This window comes from Lynx canadensis, chromosome F2 (assembly GCF_007474595.2).
Source record: "Lynx canadensis isolate LIC74 chromosome F2, mLynCan4.pri.v2, whole genome shotgun sequence".
Taxonomy (NCBI): domain Eukaryota; kingdom Metazoa; phylum Chordata; class Mammalia; order Carnivora; family Felidae; genus Lynx; species Lynx canadensis.
In genome coordinates this window covers 45,111,107-45,134,814 of record NC_044320.2, presented here as the reverse complement: position 1 = coordinate 45,134,814, position 23,708 = coordinate 45,111,107, and the positions used below count along the sequence as shown (strand labels likewise).

At 38.6% G+C, this 23,708-nt stretch overlaps 1 protein-coding gene across 1 annotated transcript in view; it reads right to left on the bottom strand.

Annotated features, from left to right (window-relative positions):
- The window catches only part of PIP4P2 (phosphatidylinositol-4,5-bisphosphate 4-phosphatase 2), a 54,183-nt gene that overhangs the window by 17,153 nt on the left and 13,322 nt on the right, over window positions 1-23,708 (bottom strand). Inside the window, exons 2-5 of the mRNA XM_030304327.1 lie at window positions 16,663-16,811; window positions 11,771-11,877; window positions 10,278-10,401; window positions 104-156 (exon numbers count right to left, since the gene is read on the bottom strand). Coding sequence (XP_030160187.1) covers window positions 104-156; window positions 10,278-10,401; window positions 11,771-11,877; window positions 16,663-16,811 — 433 coding nt within the window. The remainder of the gene's footprint in view (window positions 1-103; window positions 157-10,277; window positions 10,402-11,770; window positions 11,878-16,662; window positions 16,812-23,708) is intronic.

The following is a 23,708-nucleotide window of genomic DNA, read 5'->3' as shown; positions in this document are numbered from 1 at the left end:
ACGGCATGTCTGCAAATCAAAATCTACCGAAGTGAGAATTCTGAACTCTTTAAACTGTTCTCGAGAACTGCCCAGTAGCATTTCCAATGGTAGAGAAACTTACATTTTTTTGCAGTGTGGGCATTTTGCCAGAGTGTTGAACCTCAGTTCCATCCACTGTAAATAAAAAGAAAAGATTGAAAAGAAAAACAACTGAAAACTATCCAATCTGATAAGATGCTTCTCTTAGTTCAAATGTTACCAGGGATCACAGCAAAAGCAACCCCCTTCTCTGGGGGTATAGGCACTTTCCCCCTCCAACACTTCTTCCGTCCCTTAAAATAAAGTTTGGGACTCTCCTTTGCGACAGTTCCCATGACTTGCCCAAGGCTTTGACGCAATCTAGGTTGGCTTCACAATGAAAACTGAATGTAATGCTGTAATTAGAATGATTTCTTTCAGCCTTATATCTCAGTTCACTCCCAAGGAATAAAAACATATTTTAGGGACCTTCAAAGATGTTTTGCCTTTAAATCTTGAAGACTAACCTTCAAAATATGTGAATATTTAAATTCATTACTAGAATGCAGCTATTTATAATCTATTTATGTGGGAAACCCACAAAGTAAGTAAACTAAACAAAGGAGATAGAGGGAGAACTTAAGTCAGGCGGCTGCTCTCGGTTCTGTCCGTGCATATTCAAAGTAACAAATACAGTCTTTCTACAGCACCAATTTTTTTCCCTTGTAAATGTAGGCAATAGAATGGGCTATCTTTCTTGTTATTGAGATCCTTGAAATGGTTTCCTGGTAGCGGGTGAAAGTCTTTGAAAGAATGTGCAATATAAGTTTAAAGTAAATCTTAACTACAAAATGTATATTTAAAAATGCCTTGGGGTACCTGGGTGGCTCAGTCAATTAGTTAAATATCCAACTTCAACTCAGGTCATGAGTCGAAGTCTCACGGTTTGTGGGTTCGAGCCCTGCATTAGGCTCTGTGCTGACGACTGGCTGGAGCCTAGAGCCTGCTTCAGATGCTGTGTCTCCCTCTCTCTCTGCCCCTCCCTGATGACACTCTCTCGAAAAATAAAAAATAAAAAAAAAATGCCTTTCTCAACTTCCATTTTGCTTGCTTTTCTATATACCTTCTTACAAAGTCTATTTCCTTTATAGTTTTAGGAGAATTCCTTTAAGTACTTCAGTTTTATCATCAAAACAACTTAATCTTTTATTAAAATTAATTTTTGTTTAGGATTCCAAATCACTCCTATCTCTTTTCATAACTTTCCAATTCTAGGTATAGTAGGGTTTCAATAAATTATATATAGCCAAATGTTTTCCACACAATAGAAGATAACTTTCAGAAAAGTCTTTGATGCATGATGTTTTTTTAATTTTTAAAAAATTCTTGAGTTTTGGGGCACCTGGGTGGCTCATTCGGATGAGCGTCCAACTTCGGCTCAGGTCATGATCTCCCTAGTTGGTGAGTTTGAGCCCCATGTTGGGCTCTGTGCTAACAGCTCAGAGCCTGGAGCCTGCTTTGGATTCTGTGTCTCCCTCTCTGCCCCGCCCCCACTCGTTCTCTCTCTCTCTCCCTCCCTCCCTCCCTCTCTCCCTCTCTCTCAAAATAAGCATTAAAAAAAATAAATAAAATGCAAAACTTAAAAAATATTAACTTTTAAAAAAGATCAAATATATCTGGGTTTTCCTAGTCTCTTTCTTCATTTTTATTTCAAACCTCAAAGAAAGTTAGTTAACCTTGAAATTATCTCTCAGTCATGGTAGGGACATACAGTCCCAACATAAACAAACTAGAGATGAAACTACATGAATGTTCATTCCCTTCTCAAAATCATTATTTTTCAACATCTGGGAATGCCACACCAAGGCTACATTTTTTTTGCAAGCAACAGTGAATCTTTCTTTCATACTTATTTTGTAACAAGTTAACTTACTGCAAAACTTATACTTTTTAAAAAAAAATTATTTATTTTGAGAGGGGGGTTGAGAGAGAGAAAGCACGCACATGTGCAAGTGGGGGGTGGGGGGAGCAGATCTCTGACGGTGCAGAGCCCAGTGTGGGGCTTGATCTCACAGACAGTGAGATCATGACCTGAGCCGAAACCAAGAGTCAGTCACTTAACGAACTGAGCCATGCAAGTGCTCCCCACAAAACTTATTCTAAGTAAAAAATGCCAGAATTAATGTGCTAATAAACAAAGATTGCTAGAGTTGTACAGAATATTGAGCAGTGAAGAATCTAGAAATCTTATTAGTGCTTTTTTATGTTTTTATAATTAGTTTTAGGACAGCTACTGAACTTGTAACGTCATTTCAAATTTTATTTATAAATAACAAATTTAAGTTTTTCCTAGTTAAAAGAACCAAAGCAGCCAAGGAGGCAATTATGAAACCCTTGAGCGAAGAGGAACTCAAAATCCAAGCCTGAAGGCTAACGTGTGGGCATAGAAATTCTAGAATTTTAGATGACCAACCTAAGGAGGTGATTTAGTCCAGTATTATCATTTTATAGTGTTCTTCATTTTAGCACAGATTATGCATGGTAAATTTAATTATAACTGATAAACAAGTAAGACTTCATTATGTAATTAGTAAATTATACAGCCAGCAACCTAACACATCGGGTTTTGTTATCTCCAAGTACTCACTTAAATGCAGCAAACTAAGAACAGAAAATCATCTATTATTAGAAATGATTTTGTCATAACCTATTCAAGGGAATGCAAATACTTGTGCTTTTGAAAGGAAGTTGACTTACTACTGTTCTTTTATCTCAAATGCAGCCTCTGCACTCTTAGAATTGTATTGCCAGAACTTCAATAGGGGGAAAAAAAACAAATTATCTTTCTTCCATCAGAAAAATTAAAGGCAACTTCTCTAAAACTCTAATCATTTTTAGCAAAGGTCTTCCAATATTTGGCTTATTTCTAACGATTTATGTAATAGGTAAACTCAGTTTCCTCAAGATATATTTTTAATCAACGTTAGAAGGCTCACAAGAAAGTTACACTGCTAAAAATGAATCATTTGACAATACCTTATTGGATTTTATTTTTTATTGGATACACTAGACAACCGGTGTCATTACTTTGAAGGACGCAAATTAAAACTATTGTTACTCTCCGCTACAGCACCAAACTGTATGTCCTATATCCAAATAAGGAAAATCTTACCCTGACTGAAGGTACTACATCAGAGCGAAGTTGAACCATCATGTATGACTCAGGCACATATTGTAGACTGTGTTAGTTTTTATTGAGGCATGTCAGCCCACAGTCAGATACTGGTTGACAAAGCATCTTGACCTACCTTTCATCAGCAACAGAGAACACCTGCCCCGTGGAAATGCAAAATTAAACTCCACTGTTCAGTGTCTTAAGAAACTTCTTTTATTTTCATGCGGGGCTAGCTAAATGCTATGTATTCCCTTTATTCTTCTGGAAAATTATTTTCCAAGCAACGTTCCTCCAAACAGTACTCTGACTAGATGATGCCCTCAAAATGATTTGAAGCTTAGAAAATATTTATAAATTAAAACTCCCTCCTGGATATTGACAATGATGCCTGGTAAGAGTGCTAAAGAATATACCCGTAGGGGCATCCGGTAGCTAAGTTGGTTAGGCATCTGACTCTTGATTTCAGCTCAGGTCATGATCTCATGGTTCCTGAGTTCGAGCCCCACCTCCAGCTCAGTGCTGACAGTGAGGAGTCTGCTTGGAATTCCCTCTCTCTCTCTCTCTCTCTCTCTCTCCTTCCCTCTATCCCTCCCCGCCTCAAAATAAATAAATAAACTTAAAAAAAACACACCTATAAAAAAATATTTGTTTAGTTTTTTTTTATCCTAGTAATTCCCAATGACCATGGAACTCTTTATTCACATAACACCTGTTATTATCCTGCAAAATGAATGTTCTATTGAATACAGTTTGGAAAATACAAATCTAGCTTTTCTAAACATCGTCCATGGTTCCAGCCAGGCTGTGAAATAAATAGTGGGAATAGTGTGGATTCATAGTAAATTTAACTTTAGCATTGTAACACTGAGATATTAAAAGATGTTATGATAAACAGAAGGTTGTTGAGGACATAGTCCATTATATTGTTCTTTTAGCTTAATCCATGGAAATAATTCTCTTTCAGTTGACAGTATTCCAATAAACCTTCTCCTATGTGATCTTTTTTAAAAAAATCATGAATATCTTGTAATAGAGTATGTTTTCCTCTCTTCATCGACTCTAGAGGTCTCAAAGCGAAAATTCAGACCAATTTTAACAACTGTACAGGAGTAAATATTGTACATATTTATATCCTTATGTATGATTTATCATATTTTTTCTTCCCTTTGTTTTCATTGTCCCGAAATTTTCATATTTCCTTTTCAATGCTATTGAACTTTGTAACTTATCTCAATTGTTTCTAAGCCTTGTAAGCCAAGCTGAAACAAAGTAGAGAAAAAGTAAATGAATCCTAATAGTTAAAAGCTTGAAGGACAAAGGACATATGACAAAGGACATAAGACTATTTGTGGTCAGCATAATAATAAGGATAAGGCAAAGTTCTTGAGTCAGAATTAAGATATTTGCAGTTTATTTATTTAAAATTTTTTTTAATGTTTATTTATTTTTGAGAGAGAGACAGAGCACGCGAACAGGGGAAGGACAGAGAGAGAGACACAGAATCCGAAGCAGGCTCCAGGCTCTGAGCTGTCAGCATGGAGCCTGAGGTGGGGCTCGAACCCATGAACCGTGAGACCATGACCTAAGCTGAAGTCGGACGCCCAACCGACTGAGCCACCCAGGCGCCCTAAGCAGTTTATTTATTTTTTACAACACTGAGTAGCTCTCACTAATCTGAAACTCTCAAAAGTAAGAGCCACCCCATTAGGTATGTACTGTGTACTCTCATCACCAAAAAGTTGTTTTCTAGGAATTTTTAAATCATCTTTAAATATCACATATTAATCCAAAACACCCTTTCCTGCTAAAGAATTAAGGTTTTTAATCATATTCACTGTGTTAATATGCTAATATGATTCACTTGCCTACACTAAATATTAAATAAAAAAGAGCTAGTTTTAGAAGTTTGTCTCTGAATTGTTCATTACTTTAGTAGTTTTCTTCTCGTGTGAAAATATCTAAATGCATAAAGTACTTTTTAAAGTATTAAAAATCATGTCACATACATGTGTTTTAACCTCTCAATTTGGATCACTCTCTCGGATTCATACCAGGTGATTTCAAAAAATTAAATATGACCTTTCTAAGAGTTGTCTTTGATTTCCTTTTTTCCTCATTCCCTTATCTACTCTATTATCAGCACGTTAATTCTCTCTCAAAATCTTTACGCCATTCCCCAACCATCATCATCACTTTTTTTGAATAATAAAAGTCAAACATCTAGTCTTGCCCTTCTTCAGCCTGTCCCTCCATGCAATCCATGTTCCATTTTATACATAGCATCCCTACATACAGAATTAATTATAAAGCTCTACTGAAGCTTTCATTACTCTGAGCAGAATGTCACTCGCTCCCTCTAGGCTGGGTACTTCTGTGGGTACGCGAAGAACCCTCCGTTATTTCCTACTCTAGCCTAAACACCCTAAACATATTTCATATAATTCTTGTTTTAATTGTCTTTCTTCTCCAATTAGATTATAAAACTGCATGAGGGCAAGGAATGTGTCTTCCTGTTCCTTCATTATGCAGTCCAGTGCCTGGCGCGCACTCAGTAATTATATTTGAACAAATGAAATCAGCTCACTGACAATGTGGCTCTAAAGATTATCCGTGGCAAGGATTTAGAAAATAAAATTTAGCTGAGCAAATGCAAATGTAAGCTAATTATGGAGGGGAATTGACTGAACAAGTTGAAAAGAAATCTGTTTTGAAGATCTTTAAATGGTATTTCAAAATATAATTTGTTCACATGTAAGAAAGAAAATAATAAATATATTTAATATGTATTTAACTTAGTCAAATCACTCGATATCTATCAATACCTACAGAGTGTATTATCCTATGTAGTAATTTTCAAAAAGAAATTTTTTAACTACTCCCACCAGCTATATCTTCTAATTAAGCAACTTAGTCACCGATTTAATGAATAAAGTATAAGGAAGAAGATTTATCTTCTCCTTACAAGATCAGAAGTATCCTAGAAATTCTGATTAAATGAATTAAATCAGATAGATGCATGCATTTCCATTTCTTTTCCTAAACTTGACTGAAATAGGGGTAAATGAATTTTAAAAAGTATAATACCATAAGGGTAACGAGGAGAGATGGCCCCAAATCTCTGAACAACGGAACGCTCATGGAGCCTGGAGCTGGCTTAGTGAAAAGGGTGCTGAAACTTGCCTGTCTGCAGAGAGATATGCCAAAGGAAAGCAAGCTGTTTCAGGTATTGGGGCTACCACGTGTTTTCCGAGGTGGGGCTCCTAGCAGTATCCCCTGTAAATGCTTCCCTACCCTCCACAAAACTGGAAACCCCTCTCTTCCCGGTACATGCAAGAAAAGAGTGATTTATTCTGAAGAGAAACTGGACAAGAGAGCTTGTGAACTGAGAAACACCTGCCATAGCAGAAGGCAAGAATAAAAGAAAGGAATCAAGTTAAAGTCTACGGTTTGAACAGTGGATGAGACCTTGATCTCATTACCTTTTAACTCCTAAATGCTGCCTCCCAGGCATATCACTCACAAGAAACTGCAGGATTTTTCCCCAGAGAAACTTGCCCTCCAAGAAGACTTCTTGATACTAAGAGTTGACGGTTCTTCAAAAAAGTGGGAGAGGGAGAAGAAAAAGAAGAGGAAGATGCAGAAGAAGGAGGAAGGAGGGAAGGAGGGAAGGAGGGAAGGAAGGAAAGAAGGAGGGAAGGAAGGAAAGAAGGAGGGAAGGAAGGAAGGAAGGAAGGAAAGGAGAAAGATCTTAACTCTGCTGCATGAATAGAGGTTCCAATCAGTGACTGACCCTCAAATATAAATGAACTTTTCTGTAAAATCTCTACCACAAAAAAAAGAAAAGGTGGGGAGAAAACAGAGACAAGGCATAAAGAAGAAAAATACTTCACAAAAAAATAGAACTAATAGTTTCAGAAAGATGCCATAGAGAAGAGAATGCTCTTTAGAAAAAGGAAAAACTAACCAGAGAAGACAGGAAAAGTCTTTGAGATTAAAAATTAAGTTAGAGGGGCGCCTGGGTGGCGCAGTCGGTTAAGTGTCCGACTTCAGCCAGGTCACGATCTCGCGGTCCGGGAGTTCGAGCCCCGCGTCAGGCTCTGGGCTGATGGCTCAGAGCCTGGAGCCTGTTTCCGATTCTGTGTCTCCCTCTCTCTCTGCCCCTCCCCCGTTCATGCTGTCTCTCTCTGTCCCAAAAATAAATAAACGTTGAAAAAAAAAATTAAAAAAAAAAAAAATTAAGTTAGAAAATCTGAAATTAAAATTTTGAATTAAGTTTGGAAGATATAATCAGGAAGTAAAAGAAAAAGCCAAACCTTCAAAGAAAATGTAAGAAAAAGAAAAAAGAGTCAATAATTCAGGTGATCTAAAGAGTTCTAGAAAGTGGGAACAAAGAAAAGAAAATAGTCTAGACCATAAGAGGGCCCACTGAGTACCCAGACAATGAATTCAAACATATCCTCCCTAAGACACATTCTTTTTATAAATGTTTTTTAACTTGAGTATAGTTGACACACAGTGTTACGTCTCTCGAGTGAACAACACAGTGATTCAACTAGTCTTTATATTATGGTATGCTCACCACAGGTGTAACTACCATCTGTCATTATACAACACTATTACAATATCATTGGCTGCGTTCCCTATGCTGGTCCTTTTATTCCATGACTTATTCATTCCGTAACTGGAAGCCTGTACCTCCCACTATCCTTCAAACACTCACTCCCTTACACTGGCAACCATCAGTATGTTCTCTATATTTATATTTATGGATCTCCACTTTTTGTTTGTTCATTAGATTCCACATATAAGTGGAATTATATGGTATTTGTCTTTCTAAGTCTGACTTATTTCACTTAGCATAATACCCTCTAGGTCCACTCATGTTGTCACAAATGGTAAGATCTCATCCTTTCTAAAGGCTGCGTAATATTCCAGTGTGTATGTATGTATGTATGTATGTATGTATCTGTATCACATCTTCTTTTTCCATCCTAAGACATATTCCAATGCAATTTCAGAGCACTGGAGAAAATGAAAGAAGAAAGAGGCAAATAAAGAGAAAAAGAAGAAAGGACATGGAATTAGGGCAGTAGTTGAACTTTTCATTAATAGTGGAGCAAAGCCTTTTAAATTTTTGAGAGGAAACAATTAGCAACCTACAATTCTACATCTGGACAAACTATAAAGTACATGTGAGATTAGATTAAAAACTGTTTAAGAAGTAGAAGGTCTCAAATTTATTTCCTTGCATATTTTCTCAGAAAGCTAAGAGGGGATGTAGTTCACCAAAATGAAGGAGTAAACCAAGAGCTGTAAGGAAGGCATGAGATCCAATACAGGAAAAGAAAAAAGGAATTCCTAGGATAATAATGAAGGGAAATCCCACAATGGGAGCTGTGTAGCAAGAAGCCTCAATAATAGATTCCCTGATGTGTCTGACTATATTGATAGGAATTTTATAGTTCTATAAAATAATATGGGAATAAGTAATGATTTGTAATAGAAAATTAAATTCAAGGGGCGCCTGGGTGGCGCAGTCGGTTAAGCGTCCGATTTCAGCCAGGTCACGACCTCGCGGTCCGTGAGTTCGAGCCCCGCGTCGGGCTCTGGGCTGATGGCTCAGAGCTTGGAGCCTGTTTCCGATTCTGTGTCTCCCTCTTTCTCTGCCCCTCCCCCGTTCATGCTCTGTCTCTCTCTGTCCCAAAAATAAATAAAAAAACGTTGAAAAAAAATTAAAAAAAAAAAAAAAGAAAATTAAATTCAAAAGGAGAGACAATTATTCTTTTTTTTTTTTTTTTTTTTTAAGTAATCTCTATACCCAGTGTGGAGCTCAAACTCATGACTCTGAGATCAAGAGTCAGATGCTCTACCAAATGAGCCAGCCAGGTGCCCCAAAAGGAGGATACACAATTATTAACAAATCCAAAAAAAATCTGAAAAGTCATACAGTGCCAAAATATAATATATTACTTGGCTAAGCTGTGAACACAATTTACCTAATCATAAAAAAAATAAACATTAAGCATTAATTGAAAAAAATATTAAAACTCTACCTGGAGCATGGAATCGAGAAAAGGACTATGAGTGGGGGAAGGGATGTTATGAGTGCTAAATCCTCAACCTGCATTGTACAGGGTAATAGGTAATATCTAAAACCAAAAAGAAAAAAGGGTAAACAAACAATTTAAACACATGTACATAATACCAGCACAGCAGCTGGAAATGCGGGAAGTATTTGGAGGATGGTATTTGGGGATGATCACTATTTTCCTTATAAGCTTTACAATCCCATTTAACATTGAAATTATGCACATGAATTACTCTACTAAAAATAAAAATTAGAAGGAAAAAAATGCAAATCATCTACACTTGCTTAAACCTGTTCGTCCCTTAGATTATCCTGCAGTGGAAGACCACTGTGAACTCAGCCCTGCTTACACTCTGGAAGTTTTCATTAATACTTAGGTTCTAAAGAAAATTTTTTTGTCTCCTATGAGGGCTGAATAATAAAAGAAAACCTTCCTGACAGGGCAAGGCATTATGAACTTAACTTTTAAAAATCAAACTTAGGGGTGCCTGGGTGGCTCAGTCGGTTAAGCGTCCGACTTCGACTCAGGTCATGATCTCACAGTTTGTGGGTTCAAGTCCTGTGTCAAGTTCTGTGCTGACAGCTCGGAGCCTGGAACCTGCTTCAGGTTCTGTGTCTCCCTCTCTCTCTGCCCTTCCCCCACTCAGTCTCTCTCTCTCTCAAAAGTAAATAAACATTGAAAAAAATGTATTAAAAAATCAAACTTAGGGTTAGAGTTAAAAGTTAGTTGAACAAGAATTCCTATAACTACTTATAACTTCTTATTTTTTCCCCAGTAGTTTATCTAATTATGGACACCAGGGTTAACTCCCTTTACTCCAAGTTTAATTTTTTAAAAAGCAGAAAAAATTTTGATAAATTATAATAAGAATTTTTCTTGAATCTAGAAACCACAAATCTTCTGATTAAGTGCACTTGGATAAAACTACAAGACCATGAGCGGTGGTCAAATCTATGTGATCGTGACCTACATGTACAGATTGATGTCACTGTGACAAATGTCCGGTTACTTACCAGGAATGTGTTTCCACAATGCCCACACACGACCCTTGTACCTTCTGGTTGGACTGGCAATGCAGGTTGAGCTGGTTGTTCTTCAGAAATAAGCATTACTGGGCCAAGGTTAATTATGCGTCTACTGTGGAGAGAGAAATGAAACAACGTCATTATCCCACAAATGGACTGAGGGCAAAACCTGTAATACATGACCAAAAACATGGAATATAGCATTGAAAATAAATAAACTGTCAGGCTTCGAAGCTAAATTCACAGAAAGTAGCAATAAGCAATACTTCAAAAGCAAAAAAAAAAAAATGAGAGTTTTTAATATTTTTGATGGAAACCATATATTACAGTGTTGGTTCCTAATCAATGACCTTGGGAACCATTTCACTGCCTTCTTCAAGTTCTTATAAGTCCAAATCAGAAAATAGTTTTTATCATTCCCTATCTAGGAACACAAGTTGAATTTTGTAGAAAACTACAAAAGTTAAAATATTCCACATCAATAAATACGTTGCGTGCCATGAAGGTACCAAAGTGCTGAGTCACAACCAAACTTCTCTGAGTAGGTTGGTATTCCTTGATGTCTATTTAATCACAGTTGGACAAAAAGGAAGATAAGAAGGCTTCTTTCTCTTCCCTTGCCTGCCATCAGATGGGGTTGCAAATGTTTCATAGAAAGGTCAAAGAGCCAGAAATCACAGAAAAAACACAGGTAAAGTCTTGACAGACTCCGATCTGGGCACATCTATAATGGCATTTGATATGGGCAAATAGCTCCAGAATTTACTGCCTAGAGTATGTTCAGCAAAGACCAGTATAGCACATGGTAAGCTACACAATGATGACTAAAACACTTCCAGATTAAGATGAATTTCATCAAAGGTAAACTAGGCGGTTACTTTTATTTATTTTTTTCCCTTTGGAACATCTTTATTTGAGTTGATCTTAATCACTCATATATACATTACAGTTGGGTGACACCTCCCTTCACTGATGTAACAGGGGTCTGAAATGGCTTACAAATAGTGTTCTTAGAAACACCTTTATTACAACTATTTAAACATCTGACTGCATGCATTACAGAATGGGTTTATTCTACTCACTCATATAATACCAGTGTGAATACAGGTTGCAACTAGAGATCTCATAAATATCCTTATTACAAGTGTTCCTAATAACTTCACTATATACATAACAATGAGGATAAGTGGTTACTTTTAAATAAGTTTCATGAGTCACTAATTTATTACACTGCATTAAGTACTGACATAACATCAAGAAATCTTTCATTGCTCATTCAAGAATATTATATCTTATAAATACTTGTGACCATTAATTTCAAACTAATCATATCATTCCTTTAACAAAGGGAAAATAATAATCTAACTCCTGTAATTACTTTGAGGACAAAGACTCTAGAACAAAGCCTGGCACATAATAAGCCTTTAATAAATACTAGTTGAATGAACGAACGAATGAATGAATGAATGTTTATCTCTTACCAGTTAGGTCTCGGACATCCTATTCGCCGAGATGTGTCCTTACAAATGAGGAGACAATTACAAGGGCATCTAACATATTTCTTCCCTGTTGGGGGGTTTTTGATTGGCTAGATAAGGGAAGAAAATGCAAACACAGCAAATTAACCAAAGGACAGATTGCCAAAGCTTGTTTATGTATAAAAAGGAAATGATTCCTTAAAAACGTAGGCTCCCCATAGTGCTATCAAAGTACAGGTTAAGGAAAAGTGCATCATAAGTGGTTTTAAATAGCTCAGATGTTGGCAAGCACTCTATGAAGTCTGGGGGCTGCAGAAATTTAATTGTGAAGGGCGTATTTCAAAGTTTGCTTGCACTGCCCTTTCAATATGAGAAGAAAATTTAAGTGCACAACAAAAATTGTTTTCCCTTTAAAGTTTTAGGACAAGACAAAGTCATCTATCTGTCCCACCAGGTACAAACATTCACTAGTTTCTTGCACCTGTCTGGGAAGAGTGAGCTCATTAAGAATAGTGGGCAAAGAGGAGTGTATGATAAATTTGAACTTGACTGCCTGGAATATAAGAAGTGATCATTTTATTACATCTTTTAGCTTAAAAACAAACAACCTGCAATAACTCTTAATGCTAACGTCTTTTTAACTTTACAGTAAATGTAAAAGCAAGAATAAACACCAAAGAAAACAATCCTTTCAACACTAGGACTCAGGCCTGTTAAAGTAAATAACCTATAAAGCAATGGAAGGACTAGAACATCACTCTCCTGGGCCTGCCTGCCAAAAATGTACAACCTGAATCCAGTCATGAGGGAATACCAGACAAACCCAAACTGAGGAACATTCTACAAAACATCTTGCCTGTACTTTTTGAAAATATCAAGGCAGTACAAGACAAAGAAAGACTACATTTCAGATTAAGGGAAATTAAAGAGACATGACATCAAATATGCATGCAATTCTGGATTCACTCCTGGACCATGTTTTTTGTTTGTTTGTTTGTTTGTTTTCTAATGGAACCATTGAGCAAATATGAGTTAGGTCAAAAGATCAGATAACAGCATTGTGTTAATGTTAATTTCCTACATTTGATAACTGTACTATGATTGTATAAGTGACTGTCCTTTTTTTTTTTTTTTAAGGAAATTCACACTAAAATATTTAGGAGTAGAGGGGCCTCTGGGTGGCTCAGTCAGCTAAGCATCCAACTTCAGCTCAGGTCATGATCTTGCAGTTTGTAAGTTCAAGCCCCGCGTCAGGCTCTGTGCTGACAGCTCGGAGCCTGGAGCCTGCTTCTGATTTTGTGTCTCCCTATCTCTCTGCTCCTCTCCTGTTCACGCTCTGTCTCTCTCCCTCTCCCTCTCTCTCTCAAAAATAAATAAACATTAAAAAAAATTTTTTTTAATGTTTAGGGATAGAAAAGCCCCATGTCTGCAATTACCTTAAAAGGTTCTTAAAAAAAAAGAAAGAAAGATAGGAAGAAAGAAAGAAAAGATTATTTATTTAAAGAAAGTGAATGTGACAAAATATTAACACATTTGGGGAATGTGGGTACAGAATGTGTGGGAATTCTCTGTACATAATATGTACTATTATTTTTGTAACATAATTTCAAATCTGTGACATATTTCAAAAAAAGATTTAAAAATTTAAGGAAACAACCTTGTTAGAAATATATAAAAATTAACAATAAGTCATCAATAATTTATTAAGCTATATTACAGATAAAATCTGAAAATCTAAATATCCCAAAGTTATAAACATCCAGAATGTGTTACTATTCAATCTAAAATATCAAGAAAACCAGGGGTGCCTGGGTGGTTCAGTCAGTTAAGCATCCAAATTCAGCTCAGGTCATAATCTCATGGTTTGTGAGTTCGAGCCCCACATCAGGCTCTGCGCTGACAGCTCAGAACCTGGAGCCTGCTTCCGATTCTGTGTCTCCCCTTGTCTCTGCCCCTCCCCATGCTCATGTTCTGTCTCTCTCTGTTTCTCAATAATAAATAAACATTAAAAAAATGTAAATATCAAGAAAACCAGAACTTGGGTTAATTTATCTATACATCCAAATTCTACCATTAAATAAACGTGTACTTGGCAAATGACAAGTTTTTCTTAAAATTTTTTTAATGTTTATTTTTTGAGAGAGAGAGATAGAGCATGAACAAAGGAGGAGCAGAGAGAGGGGGAGACACAGAGAGAGGGAGATCTGAAGCAGGTTCCAGGCTCTGAGCTGTCACGACAGCACAGAACCCAATGCAGGGCTCGAACTCAAGGACCGCAAGATCATGACCTGAGCTGAAGTTGGCCACTTAACTGACTGAGCCACCCAAAGGCCCCTACCAGCTTTTTTTATATTTTATTCCCACCTTACCTGTAGACCCCAGTTCCCTCGTTTACAAAACAAGGCAACTGAATTAGACAATTTTAAGCACTAGTCCTTAGTGCCAGCTCATGGCTTGTCATGTCTGATCTGCTGGGACACGGGGGTGACACTGTCCTGATGCATAAGTTTTAGAATTCTTACTTAGCAAAATGAACTTGTATGTGCCAGATGCAGTGCTGGGCACTTTGCCCCTGTAATCCCAAGAGCAACCCTATTAGGTAGGTATTATTATTTTACCACTCTACATGAGGAAACCACAGTGTGGAAAAGATAAATCCCAAGGATAGATAGCTCTCAAGTGGCAGAGCTAGGATTCAAACCCCAGTCCCTCTAGTCCGTCAGCCTCCAGATCTCAGACTCCTTAATCAATCATTCAGCCAATTAGTTCCGCTCTTCCTCCAGGACTTCTCAACTTTTCCATTACCTTGCCCTAGAAATTGCTTCTCCCTTAGCTTTAAATTCTGTATTCTCTAAGTCGTGTTAAAATTTGTCCATATTTTCTCTCCTCCCACTTTCTACTTCCTTTCCCAATTCTAGCCACCGAAAGAAGGACTTATGTTAGCCTGGTTTTGTTTTGTTTTGTTTTGTTGTTTCATTTTTTGAATCTCCTCAGGAATATCAGGTTCCTATCAGAGGTGGCTGCCCAGGAGAACAGACACACTGATACCCTGTTTTAGGTGACATGAGGAGAATGAACCACAGTGAAACTGAGCAGGGGATAGTGACAGTGAATAGAAGGAGTGGCTCTGTTGGACTCTGGTCCGTTTGTCTGTTCTTTTTAACCTAGAATTTCTCCAGAGAAGCTGCTGGCTGCCTAATACCTCTTCATTCATAAATTTAAGATCAAGTTACATTGCCAACATTGGGAAGTCATCTCTTAAAGCACTCCTCACACACATTTTCCCCTCCTTTTCCTCCCCTGTAGTATGACTGACTCCACACAAGGCAATCTAATTAGATACTACTCATTTTCTCCAGGATACTGACCATTATTTACATTACTTAACAGGAGCAATAATGATACAAAAATGTCAGCACGATTTTCCTTATGTCCAGAAGTAGTTTATTTGTACCCAAATCCTACTGTTCTGGTATCATGAACTCCTCACTTCTAAGTAGCCAGACTGAGGCTGTTGACGAAACCCATAGTCTGCTCTGTTTACTTCCAAGGGTAAATATAAAGCTCTAAAACTTTTTTTCTACTCATTAAAGAACAAAAGTTTGTGTCAGTGGTGGCATAGGAGAAAAAAATCAACAGGAACATCGAATCCAAAGAAACCTTTAAGGTACTGGTATTTTTTTTAATTGCCATCTATGCCTAACAACGCTTAATTTGGTTGCTAACTCTAAAAGCAGCACGAATGAGGCTGATGCTAAGTTTGCTAGTGGGTGTTTAACTTAAAAAGGAAATAGCAGGTTTTGTAGGTATCACCTCTATTTACACAATAAAGTTTATCCCCAAATGATGTCCCTTATGAAAATATATATTTATAATGAAACATATTGCTTCAAGCCTTAAGGTTTTATTTTATGACTTTTCTATAAAACACATAATGCCCAGTGTGCGTGTTTTATGGTTTACAGAGACACGGTAATCTCTGGCTGACTTTTTTCAGACTTTTCTAAAAAGGAAAAATATGCAAGTACCAACAATTAAATTAATATTTAATTGCAAACTTTGAGAGAGATTGAAATTTTATTTTTTAGTATAACTTATTGTCAAATTGGATTCCATACAACACCCAGTGCTCATCCCAACAAAGATTGAAATTTTAAAAATAAAGCCTAACCATGAAAGTAGGAATCTATTTAATCTAACCAGTATACACTTTGTCAGTTCATTACGTGAAAGTTTCAAAATTGTACTTAAAATTTAGTTGCCTTTCTCAAGGTTCATTTAAAAAAAAAAAAACAATACACCCTTCAAGTTTTTTGAACGTTTCACTAAATTACTATCAAGCAAGTAGAATAAAATATCAAGCTATTTATAAACACTTTGGCACAGATATCGATACTACATGCATAATCTTAAACCCAGAAAAACCATACAAACATCCTATAGACATAGAGCAAATTTAAATAATTTTCCACATAGTAAGTACAAAGTCCACATGTGAAGTGAACCTTGGTGTGTGTGTGTGTGTGTGTGTGTGTGTGTGTGTGTGTATATCCTCATTTTTGTGAAAATCAAAATGGATTTAGTTGTGACGTGGATGGACACTGAGGACAATTGTAAACATCTGTAGAGGGTCAGTCTCATGTTAGAAAGCAAAGAGCCAGATGGCATTATGCTTAAATTCACCATGAAATTTTCATAATGGAATCAACCTTAAATACCTGGGCACATCCTTGTATGATAAAAGAGGAGTAGCGAGAAGAAAAAAAGGATGAGAAAATATGGTTGTATCTCTATCCAGTGCACATCTACCTTTAAGTAACATTAGTGGAGTACTTCTTTTAGACAGAAGATGTCAGACAATAATTTATGCTTTATTAATGGAAACCCCCACTTACCGTAGCTTCATTGCAAACTGTGCACTTAACCACATGCTGGTGAAGCTTGCCATCCAAGTTGATGAGAGACTGGCACACGCGGCAGTTAATTACTGGAATACCAGTGGCATCAGGACTGGCGATGGCTGTATATGGAGGGGGGAGTTCCGCTGGAAAGAGCATCAGTCACTGAATCAGGGCCAATGGTATTATGAAGGGTTTGAGCATATAAGCAATAGAAGTAAAGCAGAAACTATCAAAAATGTCCTTACTCTTGTATTTATGTTTTTAAAGCTAGCCACCTTATCCTGGTTTGGGAGCGCAAACACACATGGGCCTACATTGTGAAGGGGAAGAATTCTTTTTTTTTTTTTTTTTAAATGTTTATTTATTTTTGAGACAGAGAGAGACAGAGCATGAATGGGGGAGGGTTAGAGAGACAGGGAGACACAGAATCTGAAGCAGGCTCCAGGCTCCGAGCTGTCAGCACAGAGCCTGATGCGGGGCTCGAACCCACAGACTGTGAGATCATGACCTGAGCTGAAGTCAGATGCCTAACCGACTGAGCCACCCAGGCGCCCCTAAAGGGGAAGAATTCTTAACTCCAATAAAATCGAAATCATGCTTGCCTCGGTCTATCCAAACAATCCAGTTTTCTTTTACTAACCTATACTCAACATACCCACTCTGTTCCCTCATAAGTCACAGAGCTTGTAACAGGAAAGGGATGATTCATGCCTAAAGTGAGGATCTTACAACTAATGATCTGATTACCAACAAAGAGAAATAGTCAATGAGAGAAAGGTTTAAAATCACTTATGCATACACATAAACTATGCAGTTGCCATGCAGTGTTTATAAAGGGACCACTATACAACTGCTGGCCGTGACAAGAACAAAATAGCTTTGGTGGCAGTTTAAGGAGACACAAAAGTGAACCTAGGAAAACTGAACTTATCAACATGGAACAAAGCCAGTTGGAATGGAACAATGCTAATTTCAGACACAAAACAAAAATAAAAATACACTTAACATTTTTTTATCTCAAATTTTTAACGTTAAAAACGGGGCACCTGGGTGGCTCAGTCAGTTAAGTGTCCGACTTTGGCTCAGGTCATGATCTCACGGTTGGTTCATGGGTTCAAGCCCTGAGTCAGGCTCTGTGCTAACAGTCCAGAGCCCGGAGCCTGTTTCAGATTCTGTGTCTCCCTCTCTCTCTGCCTCTCATCTGCTCACGCTCTGTCTCTCTCTCAAAAATATATAAACATTAAAAAAAATTGTTTTAAATAAAAAAAATCTAGGAAATGCGCTTACGTATTTATGGGTAAAAAATACATCTGGAACTTAGTTTAAATGCCCTAAGAAAAAAATGGGTTAATAGATGAAACAAGATAAGCAAAATGTTGATAATGAGTAAAAATATAGTAACATAGAAGGTCATTTTGTTCTATCTACTTTTGTGTGTGTTTGAAAATTCTCAGAATACGTGCACACACACATACCACACACACACACACACACACACACACACACACACACAGTTTAAGAGTCCTAAGATTGCCTGATTGGGTAAAGGGTAGCGGCACAATTTCAGAACTATGCTCATCTACCAGAAGTATATATTTGTTGTAGAAATTTAAGAAAAAGAATATAGATATACTACTCTGGAATGAGATTTCTAAAGGGACTGCCTAACCCCACTCTGTAGCTGCCTCAATTATAGGCATAGGAGGCCCTTTTAAGGAAAGGTAGTATCTTAGGACATCTAGAAAGGCCTACACCTCAACACACGATTCGTGTTTGAAGCCCCACTAAAGAGATCTGATATTTCAAGAGGCTTCTGTGATACTATAAAATACAATCGCAAAAGCTAATCATGAAAAGAGCCATTTTTGAAGTAGAGATTTCTACCCACTGAATTAGATTCTGAACTCTGTGGTATTTTTAAAGCATAGCACACTATGGTATGTTTAAAATCCACATATCACCACCTGGCACCCTTGAGGTTTATCATATAGATGTTTTTTAACGAGCAAATGACTAGCAATAAGTGTTATTCATTTAAAGGATTCATAATAAGCTGAATTTCTGCAGCAGTCAAGGCTCTGAAAAGGGCCACTTTGAAATGACAATACGTTTCTGGAAGGCTTATGCCAGAACATCGCCAAATACTGAACTTGAAAAGAAGCTATAGATGTCTTACATTATAAAAATAGCTTTAAATCTTTGAAAGAATTTGAGGTTGATCCAGAGTGACTTGTAAGGTATTAATCAAGAAAAAAATGGGTTAAAGGAACAATGAGTCAAATATACACGTCGCAGCCCTCACAATTTGCAGATTCTTTTCTCAGCTTTCAATAAAGAAGATATTGTTCTGGGAAACTGAATACATACCTCACTAGAAATGCTAGACAAACTGCCTGGTGCTTAATAATAAATATTGTTCTTCATAATTATTAGCATTATTATTAAAAGCAATTTCCTCTCTTGCCTTTTTCTTGAGTTATAAAGTCACATGAAGCAGTTCTCCCATGATTTCCGGTCTCCATCTTATGCAGTATGACAGAAAAGAAATTCAAAGACAAGAAAATTTCACAGAGGAAACAAGTGTACTGAGGGTGAGGGAGGCAGCTGCACACTGCAGTGCACATAAAAGGCCAGCAAAGCCCATCTACTCCAATAGGGCAAAGGCTTCGCTCAAAGGAATCTAAAAATCCCAATAGGGGACCTTAAAAAAGCATTTAAAGTACATCACGGTCAACAAACCCCTGTGACTGTTTTCGCTAAGATTTGTACTATGTAATTTTTAACCTGTTGAAAAAAGAAAGCTTCCAATTATGACAAAAATATGCTTGAATCTTTTGGAGGCTTGAGAAGTAGAAGGAGAGGAAAAGAAGAACAAGCGAGGATCAGAAATTTAAGATGGGAGAGGCTGTAAGCTCCATGAGGACAGAGGCATATCTGGCTTGTCCGGGACTGATTCACCAGCACCTGCACAGTGCCTGGTCTAGGATAGATGCTCACTGAATATTCACTGTGCGGACGGATGGATGGATGGACGAGTGAATCACTGAAATTTATGAGACACATCTATTTCTCTTGGGAAAACAACACTAAGTATATTACTGCTGCTCTCCTTGAAGAGGACCTGGGGTGCTAACACATGAATAAGCTTCACTAAAAAAAGGGTCTCTTCTACACAGAATACCCTCCAAATCATATACTGACGGAGGTGAGGTAGTCAGGGGCCATTGGCCTGGCCCACCAGCTAGATGGAATCAATCCAAGAGATCAATAGAACGACAGATGCTGCAGCCTAATTGCTCCACAAAACAGTGCTTCCAGGCTTATTGTCTCAATCTTCTGTCCCTGACCTCAGCCCTAAGCTGACATAGAGATATGTCTTGTACTTTGGCCCCAAGAAAACCTTCACCTCCAACTCCATCTCCTTTTGTAAGGGAGTTTTTTAAAAAAATTTTTTAATGTTTATTTATTTCCGAGACAGAGACAGAGCATGAGTCGGAGAGGGGCACAGAGAGAGGGAGACACAGAATCAGAAGCAGGCTCCAGGCTCTGAGCTGTCAGCACAGAGCCCGACGCAGGGCTCGAACTCACAAACCGTGAGATCATGACCTGAGCCAAAGTTGGACACTTAACCGACTGAGCCACCCAGGCGCCCCAAGGGACTTTTAACTCCAGAGATAAATTCCACAGTTAGTAAACCCGCAGTAATTGGCAATGTAGATTGTTTGTCCTCTTTTCACTTTAAAAGTCAACAGATGACAACTATCATATCTATTTCAAATTTCTGCCCTGGATAAAAAGTCCACTGTAATCTCAGAACTCAGGATCATTAGATATTGAGAGTCACAAAAAGTCTTCATTGTGGAAGAGTCTTGTTACTTATTTGCTGTTAAGTTTATTTATTTTTGAGAGAGAGAGAGAGAGAGAGAGAGAACACAAGCAGGGGAAGAGCAGAGAGAGAGAGAGGGAGACAGAATTCGAAGCGCCTCCAGGCTTTGAGCTGTCAGCACAGAGTCCGATGTGGGGCTCGAACCCACGAACCGGGAGATCATGACCTAAGCCGAAGTCAGACACTCAACCAACTAAGCTACCCAGGCACCCAGAAGAGTCTTACTACTTAAACAACGGTCATTTTCTCTATGGGGTTTGCCTAAGTGAAAAATCTTTTTTTCTCCCTTCCATGTGAACAGTATTTGTTAGACCAGTAGTCCCCAATCCTGAAAACTCTCTCAAAGTTCCAGAGTTGTACCATGTTAGAAAATCAAGCAATATTAGGAATTACACTGTCTAATTTCTTCATCTCATGGGAGAGAAAACTGCAGCCTAGAGATTCTAACTTTTGAATGGATTTTTATACAGCCTTCAGAAAAGTCAGGAGCGGACTTCTCTCCCAGAGGTTTCTCCAAGGTAACAGTTGTCTCTTTCGCTCAATCATTTCATACAGGCAGAAAACGTAAGAACTACTGAGGATTCCGTAGAAACACCTAGACAAGAATCAGATCTGAGCTAAAGAGGAAGTAGAGAAGGAGAGGGAAGACAGGGAAAATAAAAAAATAGCACAGAGTATGAAAAAGAATCCATTCATGGTAATAAAAACTTCATAGAAAAACAGACTCTTAAGAGAGACGATATCAAAGAATATGGATCACAAGGCACATGTGATGGTCTTCCTGAAACACTCCAAAGGAACCATTATTATTCTGTAAACCCACCAGATGAGCAAGAAAAATATAAAGGATCAAGCCTGGCTGGTTTTTCCCCTCCTTAGGATCCTTGGGGAGAATATGCATCAGGGAGGGCGTGAGCCTGGCTGGTATGGGTTATCTCTGCTTCTCGGGTAAAATCTCTCCAGTCCAGTTCAGCACCCAGAAAGGGAAGACCAGCTTGTGTTCCTCCCTTCTGTGAAACCAAAGGAATAAAACTATTCCGGGAGACTCTTGGGTTCTTGCAGAGCCATGGATCCATTTGGCTGAAGTCAGAATGGAAGGTAAATGTGCTACTTATTAGGTTACTGACTCTTTGCTCCAAATCTCCCCTTCTCTGCTTTGTCATGCTGGCGCTGGAACTCTGCAAACGATAGCGTGGTTTTGCCAGCTGGCTGCAGGCTGTATTCTGTAAACAGGAGGCGATAAAGGAAGCCTGGATGGTTGGAGGAAGAAGGGACTTGCAGCCCTTTCCTCGGGGGCATGAAGTCTTTCTCCAGAGCTCAGAGGCATCAGCTCCAAGTGGCCCGTGTCTCTCAGAAGTCCTGTTTCATTTCTGCAGGACCCCGCCTCTAAATTATTACATTTTACTAATTCCAATCCCTTCCCTCTGTTCTCTCAGCCCTAGACTCTGTGGTAGGTATTTCCTGCGTTCGATGCCTACTTGACACCTCGGAATAGTATTTTCACAACTTCATACCTAATTAACAATTAAAAATCCATACCTGGGGCGCCTGGGTGGCGCAGTCGGTTGGGCGTCCGACTTCAGCCAGGTCACGATCTCGCGGTCCGGGAGTTCGAGCCCCGCGTCGGGCTCTGGGCTGATGGCTCAGAGCCTGGAGCCTGTTTCCGATTCTGTGTCTCCCTCTCTCTCTGCCCCTCCCCCGTTCATGCTCTGTCTCTCTCTGTCCCAAGGATAAATAAACGTTGAAAAAAAAAAAATTAAAAATCCATACCTAATTATATTCTCTTCTGTGGTGTCTCTCTTCAGCTCCTAACTATTCATGCCAAGAATAATCCCAGGAAACTGACCCTCAAAAACGGGATTGAAGAAATGGTTTGGTCCTGCCTTGGGCTCAAAAGCAGTGTTGAGCTCCTCTACCAGTGGGACACGGTATGATACTAATTGGTGGCTTGCAGTGGCATCCTGATGAATCAGATTATCCCCTGAAGATGACTGTGATGTTTGTGGCTCCTTCAATTGACCATTATGGCCGTAACAACTACTATATGGATTGTGACGTGGGATGGATTCCCCTGAATACATTGGGAGCCTTTACAGAAAGAAAACGAGCAGCTCAGGTCTTGAAACTCTCAGCTCAAGTCATGGTCGGAGCACTTCTATCGTAGCCCTGAAAGTATCACCTGTCTCTAATTGTCACAGGGCTTATACTGCTGGAAATCAAACACAAATTTAATTGTGTAGACTGCAAAATTAGAACACCACATGAATTCACAGCCTTACCAAGCTGTCACGTGAAAGCTGGGGCATTGACTGCAAAGGAGTGGACCTCGGAAACACGGAATGGGCCATCTGGTTGTCGCCAAACAGAGCTGAGAATATGAATCCCTGAGTTACTGTGAGCCTCCCTGGTGAGTGGAAAGCAACTCTTCCTCCGAGTCTGAAGAGATGAGCCTTCCTTGACAGGAACACTGCCCCAACCTCCCCTGAAGTAGTTGTCTCACAAGTGGACAGTCATTCTCCTGAAGATGCATTCTCATCTGTTGTTGTCTCAAGACACGTAACGAAGCTCAGATCTCAACATGTTCCAGGAGGTACAAGTAGAAAGCGTGACTCAGGAAGAAGCAGCCTATACATCAAGAGACTTGCAAGGTTTTGAAGATATATACTGCCAGAAACTTGGAGAATATGTGTGGGGGGAATTCTTAAGGGTGTTAAACCAAAGAGGATGGAATATAACACTGAGCTGAGCCAAATTTAATCATACGGGTGTGCTCGTCAGATGTTCTGGGTTCCATGTTTGTTTTAAGGCTGCAAGTAGCTCTCTATCAGTTTACTTGTCTGTTGGTGAGACTTGGCCTTACCTTTCATGGCACTGTGGTGTCAGAACATCCCTCCAGCATGGTGCAGGAGAAGAATCAAAAGCTTAGGGAGTTAGGAAGTTGGGGTGAATTTATCATAAGAAATGTGCATGCCCACACCTACTACATCAGTTTGCTTATTTTCTAAGTCGAACTGCTCCTCCGGGGAAATCCTAGTGTTGTGACTGCGGACGTGTGATAGGAAGCTCCGCTATAAGTTGTGATGCCAGACAAAGTCAAGAGGCCTTCAGCAATACCCAGGAGAAAAGTAGCAGCCAGTCAGGCACTCTACAGTGG